The 7,669-nt window shown below is 49.4% G+C and overlaps 1 protein-coding gene across 1 annotated transcript; it reads left to right on the top strand.

The window, feature by feature from the left end:
* The first annotated feature begins 134 nt into the window (after window positions 1-134).
* LOC114605322 (zinc finger and SCAN domain-containing protein 32-like) lies at window positions 135-3,358 on the top strand. The gene is made up of 4 exons (XM_077935565.1): window positions 135-271; window positions 1,418-1,666; window positions 1,856-1,937; window positions 2,191-3,358. The coding sequence occupies exons 2-4, from the start codon at window positions 1,505-1,507 to the stop codon at window positions 2,409-2,411; spliced, it is 465 nt and encodes a 154-aa protein (XP_077791691.1). The 5' UTR covers window positions 135-271; window positions 1,418-1,504; the 3' UTR covers window positions 2,412-3,358.
* The last annotated feature ends 4,311 nt before the right edge of the window (window positions 3,359-7,669 follow it).

Genomic DNA, 7,669 nt, shown 5'->3' with positions numbered 1-7,669 from the left:
AAACCTCTCCTCCTCCGCCTTCTCGGGATGCCATTGGTGCGCGATGCTCCGGCTCTCGAGAGAGGGAGAGGCGTGAGTTGGGTGCGCTCGGCTTGCCAAGGGTTAAACGGAAACGAGCTAGATTCCTAGACAGGAAAGTAAGACGGGGGGGGGGGGCAGGGTCCTCCAGAGCGAAAGCCCAATCCCCCCCTTTCCTGCAAGACGTCGGGCGTGCGGGGGTCCCCTTGGTTCGGCTCTGCAGAGGCTGCCTGGGGGCGCCTGCTGGGATCCGGTGAGTCTCCTCTCTCCCAGGATAGGGCCCATGGGGAGAGCGGGGGTCCCAGCGCTGCATGGCGAGAGGGGGGCAAGTCAGGGCGCGGAGGGTCGCAGGAGGGCGGCAGCTCTGCTCTTCCTTTGCATGAATGCGCTGCTGACTCCTTGGGTCCAGGAGTGGGGAAATGCATGCAGAGAAACCCCATTCGGATGTATGGATCAGTCCCCTTGTATAACAGAGGTTGTCCGCAGATGGAAACAATCGGACATGAAATATACCCTGGTCCCTAAAATCTCACCTGTGAAAGAAGAAGGAAGGAAGGCAGAGAAGAGAAAGCGCTTCCTCTTGCAGGGCAGAATAAAACCTGTGGAACTCCCTCCCACAAGAGGCAGGGAGGCCACCAATCAAGGTGGCGTTAAAAGAGGAGGCCAATCCGTGGAGGAGGAGAGGGCGATGGGGGGCTTCTCTGCTCTGTCTCCCTCATAGGAGGCAGAGAAAGTGGCTCTGGTGCTCCAGTCCTGCTGGTGGGCTTCCCACGAGGGGCCCCTGGATTCAAGAGGGGCCCCTCTGGCCTGATCCTGCAGGGCTCATTTTCTCCTCCAGTGCTCAGTTCCTCCAGATGCAAGTTTGCCCTCTGAGATTGCTGGGGGTGGACTAGATGATCCTTGGGGTGCCATCCACCTCTACAGTTCCATGAAAGCACCACTGGAGGTCTCACAAGCCAAGGCATTGAGAGCAGGAGAGGTCCTGCTGGAAAGGAAACAACCAGTGCAACTGTTTTAAAAGAGGAATCCAATGTGTTTGTTGTGGGGGGACTCAGTGGGGAGGGGCAGACCCCTGGATGCCACCTTGATCTCCTTGGACAAGGAGGTGGGAGAGAAATGCCATTCATAAAGAGAGGCAGCCCAGCCAATCATCTGGCTGCTGTGTTTTGGACCAGTTCCTGAGTCGCCTTCAAGGCAGTTCCACACAGAGAGCGTTGCAACCATCCCATCTGATACAGAGCAGGAAGGACCAGGGCCATGTCCTCTCTGTCCCAAAACGTCTGTGGGGTGGGGAAGTAGCCCGAGCTGGACATGGGCACCTGAGCAGAAGATCCTGGGTGAGGAGGACACTCTCCGCTCAGAGGCTCAGAGCCAGCAGTTCAGGCAGTTCTGCTACCAGGAGGCCAAAGGACCTCGAGAGGTTTGCAGCCGACTCCACCACCTTTACCATCAATGGCTGAAGCCAGAAAGGCACACAAAAGCTGAGATGCTGGACCTGGTGATCTTGGAGCAGTTCCTGGCTGTCCTTCCCCCGGAGATGGAGAGCTGGGTGAGGGACTGTGGAGCAGAGACCAGTTCCCAGGCGGTGGCCCTGGCCGAAGGTTTCCTCCTGAGTCAGGCAGAGGAGAGGAAGCAGGCAGAGCAGCAGGTGAGAGAGACTTTCCTCTGGATACTCCAAAGGGGCTCCGAACGTGAGTGAGGGTATCTGAAAACTCTCCATCCTTTTTTGGAAAGCAGCCATTGAATGTTATCAGATTGCCCTTCAGTTTTTGCCTCTGTCATTCCTTTTCTAACTCTTCTTCATATTCTCTGTTTTGAATCTTCGTTGCTATTTTAGAGACAGGATCTGTTTGCAGAAATGGGCCCAGATTCCTCTGAGACCAAAAGGACTCCGCTGGACACCAGAGAGAGGCTGCTGGGTAAGGAAGGAGTCCGTTCTCCATTTGGTCCCTTTCTGTGGATATCAAAACAAATCCATGGGTTCTTTTCCTCTCTTTTTTTTTTTTTTGGGGGGGGGGAGACACTTGGGGCCAGGAGCACCAAGGAGGGAGATGTATTTTTTAACCCAACTAAATTATGAAATGGGTCCAAATGTCCAGATGCACTCAGAAGGTGAGACTTTTTGGAGAGCAGCTGCACTCCTGGCTTCCCACTTACTTCTGTCTCTTGCAGGTGACCAGATGATGCCAGCAAGACCTCCTCTTCCATCTATTCCTGGTGGTGAAGGAGAAGCAACGGCTGTGGAAGCAGCTCAGGTAGAGGGAGGGAGCCCTGTGGGGAAGGGGGCTGAGGGGTGGGGCAGCCAGGGTGCCTCTGGCCCCCGAGGAATGTCTCTCCTCCTCTTGGCTTCTGTCCAAGCTTCTCTGAAGGCATCTTTGTCAAGGGCAGCCTAGACAGAAGCCAAGAGGCTGGGAATGCCATTCGAGAAGCTTAATGGGCTGAGCATAAGGAACAGTATATACCCAAAGTATCAAATGTGGTGACAGTAATAATAATACAACAAAACACCACCACGAACTGGCTTATAAGTATAAAACCAAATTTACTAGAATAATAGCTACAATAGAGATAGACTTGTAACCATTCAAACATCAAACATGCTAAGGTGCCACGTGCAAAACAAAGCCTGGAGATACTGTAAACATGGAGTGGATAAATGCACAACTGTATCTTAAGAAGATACATGTGCAATAAACGTTATACAGACTGGATGGATGAACCGTTCAACAAGTAGTGTAAGTCCAATCGCAGAACGGCAACCCCATGACGCCACGACGGCAAGGGTAGCACACCGGAGAATCTGAAAAAGTTTTTCAAAGATGTTTTTCAAAGGTTGAACTGGACGAGATGTTCTTCAATGGGTCTTGAGTTGGAAACCCAAAGCCGTGTGCATGGATCAGTTACGGGAAGGCAAATCAAAGCCACTGCCCTGGTGAGAATAACGCAAGTGGGCAAAAGGAGACCTGTTGTTCTCCAGATATATTACAGGTTTTGCCACACGCTTCACCAGTCCGAAAAGCCAGTCGTACAAAACGGTTTGCTCAGGATAAAGAAGGTATTCTCGGGCACTTAACGAAACAGCAACTAAAGAGCCAGTGTGGTGTAGTGGTTAAGAGCGGTAGTCTCATAATCTGGGGAACCGGGTTCGCGTCTCCGCTCCTCCACCTGCAGCTGCTGGGTGACCTTGGGCCAGTCACACTTCTCTGAAGTCTCTCAGCCCCACTCACCTCACAGAGTGTTTGTTGTGGGGGAGGAAGGGAAAGGAGAATGTTAGCCACTTTGAGACTCCTTAAAGGGAGTGAAAGGCGGGATATCAAATCCAAACTCTTCTTCTTCTTCTTCTTCTAAAAAATAAGCTAAACCTCACAATTATGGCAAGTCGTGTGATTAACAAATCAGTGCAGCATTTAGAATCTGTAAGGTAAAGGTAAAGGTACCCCTGCCCGTACGGGCCAGTCTTGCCAGACTCTAGGGTTGTGCGCTCATCTCACTCTATAGGCCGGGAGCCAGCGCTGTCCGCAGACACTTCCGGGTCACGTGGCCAGCGTGACAAGCTGCATCTGGCAAGCCAGCGCACACGGAACACCGTTTACCTTCCCGCTAGTAAGCAGTCCCTATTTATCTACTTGCACCCGAAGGTGCTTTCGAACTGCTAGGTTGGCAGGCGCTGGGACCGAACGATGGGCGCGCACCCCGCCGCGGGGATTCGAACCGCCAACCTTTCGATCGGCAAGCCCTAGGCACTGAGGTTTTACCCACAGCGCCACCCACGTCCCATTAAAAACATTAACAAAATAGCAATTAAAATAGAAGCTAAGCTCATTCACACAGTCTCTGCACCCCCAGGACTCAGAGCCTTTTGCTCTGTTCAGTTCATTAAAGCTCCGGCTGAGTTGCACCCCCTTCCCCTCAGGCCTGGCTGGGAGGCTGCATGCAGAGGCATAGCAACGTCAGGTGGTACCCGGTGCGGAAAATTTCTTGTCACTCCCCCCCCCCCAAAATGATTTATTTATTTATTTATTTGGTTTTACGTTATTTCATATTTTCTTACAAAGGAATGTGGATTCTGGGCCTCTGATAACAAGTAGGCGACTATGGACAGATACTTAAATCTACAGGATGGGTTGTGTTTTGGCTTGTGTTATTTCATTTATATTTATTGTTTGTTTGTTTGTTCAATAAAATTTATTTTTAAAAAACTTGCAAAGTGGTTTACCAAAACAAAAACACACCACAGCAGTAAAATCAAGAAAAATTAACAATTAACTTTAAAAAAATTAAAAATTTTAAAAATTAAAATTAACTTTAAAACATACAAAAGCTAAAATATTAAGATTAAAATTACTTCAGCTTCCTAAGCATCTAGGTATGCTTGCCTAAAGAAGAATGCTTTTAGCAGGTGCCTGAAAAGAGTCTAGCAAAGGCACGTGCTTTGTTGCAATAGGCGGGGAGTTCCAAAGTGCAGGTGCTGTCCCAGTAAACAATGCAGTGCAGATATTATGTGGAACCTGTAGCAGTGCTTGAAACTACTGAAGGGGAGGTTTTATTTATTGTGATTTCACCATGCTCTGTATTATCTACTCAGCTTAGTCTCATTTTCTTCACAAAAGCCGACTTTCCAGGGCCCGGGAAGCCCAGCGGAGGGTAGGGCAGTAGGGCAGTTCATAAATTTTTTTTCTTAAACAAATAAACAAATAAATGCTTACTCCAAAGGTCTTATCTTACTAAACTAGGGATTATATAGCTATATCTGACATTTCATGCATATCAGTTAATATCTTGACCCTGCTCCACTGAATTGAAATTTCAGCCTTCACGACAGAAAAACGGCCAAGTAAACATCTATTTTTGTGGAGGAGGGTCAAGATATTAACTGATATGCATGAAATTTCAGAGATCCCTAGTGTAGTAAGATAAGACCTTTGGAGCAGGCTTTTTTTTAAAAAAAGTTTTTTATGAACCGCCCTAGTAAGGCAGTAATTGGTCCTGAATGGGGTAACTGTGCCCCTGAAGAACCAGGTGCGCAACCTGGGAGTCATTTTGGACTCACAGCTGTCCATGGAGACACAGGTCCATTCTGTGTCCAGGGCAGCTGTTTATCAGCTCCATCTGGTACGCAGGATGAGACCCTCCCTGCTCACAAATTGTCTCTCCAGAGTGGTGCATGCTCTGGTTATCTCCCGCTTGGACTACTGCAATGCACTCTACGTGGGGCTACCTTTGAAGGTGACCCGGAAACTACAACTAATCCAGAATGCGGCAGCTAGACTGGTGACTGGGAGTGACCACCGAGACCATATAACACCGGTCTTGAAGGACCTACATTGGCTCCCAGTACGTTTCCGAGCACAATTCAAAGTGCTGGTGTTGACCTTTAAAGCCCTAAATGGCCTCGGCCCAGTATCCCTGAAGGAGTGTCTCCACCCCCATCATCTGGACACTGAGGTCCAGCGCTGAGGGCCTTCTGGCAGTTCCCTCGCTACAAGAAGCCAAGATACAAGGAACCAAGCAGAGGGCCTTCTCGGTGGTGGCTCCCTCCCTGTGGAATGCCCTCCCATCAGATGTCAAGGAAATAAACAACTATCTGACATTTAGAAGACATCTGTTCCCTGTTTAGGGAAGTTTTGAATGTCTGATGTTTTATTGTGTTTTTAATATTCTGCTGGAAGCTTCCCAAAGTGGCTGGGGAAACCTGGTTATCTCCCGCTTTGACTACTGCAATGCTCTCTATGTGGGGCCACCTTTGAAAGTGACCTGGAAAGTGCAACTAATCCAGAATGCGGCAGCTAGACTGGGGACTGGGAGCAGCCGCCGAGTCCACATGACACCAGTCCTGAGAGATATGCACTGGCTCCCAGTACGCTGCAAAAACACTGTACTGTTTTTAACACTTGATTGGGAGCCACCCAGAGTGGCTGGGGAAACTCAGCCAGATGGGCGGGGTATAAATAAATTATTATTATTATTATTATTATTATTATTATTATTATTATTATTCCAAGCACAATTCAAAGTGTTGGTGCTTTAAAGCCCTAAACGGCCTCAAAGGCCCAGTATACCCGAAGGAGCACCTCCACCCCTATCGTTCAGCCCAGACACTGAGGTCCAGCTCTGAGGACCTTCTGGCAGTTCCCTCCCTGCACAAAGTGAGGTTATAGGGAACCAGGCAGAGGGCCTTCTCCGTAGTGGCACCCGCCCTGTGGAACTCCCTCCCATCAGATGTCAAAGAAACTACCAGACTTTTTGAAGACATCTGAAGGCAGCTCTTTAATGTTTGATGGATTATCGTATTTTAATGTTTTGTTGGAAGCCGCCCAGAGTGGCTGGGGAAGCCCAGCCAGATGGGCGTGGTATAAATAATAAATTAGATTATTATTATTATATTCCTTGATAATTTGTCACCCCCCTCCATGATGGTACCCGGGTTGCCCCCCCCCCCCGCTCCCCCTTTCCTACGCCCCTGGCTGCATGCCTCTGGTTACCAGTTACTGGGAATCTCATTTGTGCAGAGTGGCTGCTTGCAGAACATGGAGGGTGCACTCTTCCCACCTTGGATCAAATCTATGCTGTCATGTGCCATAAGAAAGCTGCAGAGATGGCGCAGGACAGTGCACACCCCGGAAACGATCTCTTTCAGCTTCTGCCTTCTGGAAGAAGGTCCAGGGTTATAAAGACTAGGACTAGCCGCCTGAGAAACAGTTTCTATCCAAATCCAATTCTGGTTCTAAACGCAGTCTCTATAGTATATTGTATTATAAAATGGGGTTTAGGAGTTTTTAGGGGTTTTGGAATGCTTTATGTAGATCTTCCATTTCATTGTTCTGTATGGGACAATGACAATAAAGATATCGTATATCGAGGGTTGTCGCTTGTTCTGCTTCGTGCCGTGACTTGGCGATGAGGAGGAGCGTTGGGGGCTGAGCAGCTGCAGCGCCACCCAAAGCCACACGAGGGCAGCTGCTCACCAAAGCTCTGAACTGGTCTGGAACTGGGGAGACTGCGAAAGGAACTGCTAGGTGAGAAGTTCTGAAACCATCTGTAAAAATTCAGCTAAAGATCACACAGCATGCAGCGAATCACGTTACGGGCAGAAGAACAGGTTGGCTGCTGCCGCCGCGATAGTTGAGTCAGTAGAGCAGGAGACTCTCAATCTCAGGTCCTTGCCGCTCCAGCCTGCTCACACAGGGCCAGATTTCCATTTGATGAGGCCCTCAGATCCTGAAGGTAATGGGGCCCTTGATATGTGCAGCTGTCCTTTGTCAACAACAAACGGTCACTTTTTTTGTGTTGAATGTACCTACAAGACCGCCTCTCCTGGTATGCCCCGTGGAGGACCTTAAGGTCCACAAATGACAACATTTTGGAGGTCCCAAGTCACAAGGTGGTTAAATTGGTCTCAGCTAGGGCCAGGGCCTTTTCAGTAGTGGCCCCGACGTGGTGGAATGTTCTGTCACAGGAGACCAGGGCCCTGCGGGACTTGACATCTTTCCGCAGGGCCTGCAAGACAGAGCTGTTCCGCCTGGCCTTTGGTTTGGACTCAGTCTGACCCTTATGTTTCCCTCCCCTTATGCTTTCCTTGGGCTATTATTAAAACGAGGCTGCTTTTTAAATTGTATTTAAACCTGGTATTTTAAATTGGTTCCCCCCCCAT

Source organism: Podarcis muralis, chromosome 10 (assembly GCF_964188315.1).
Source record: "Podarcis muralis chromosome 10, rPodMur119.hap1.1, whole genome shotgun sequence".
In the NCBI taxonomy this organism is placed as follows: Eukaryota; Metazoa; Chordata; class Lepidosauria; order Squamata; family Lacertidae; genus Podarcis; species Podarcis muralis.
This window is presented reverse-complemented; position numbering and strand designations above follow the sequence as displayed.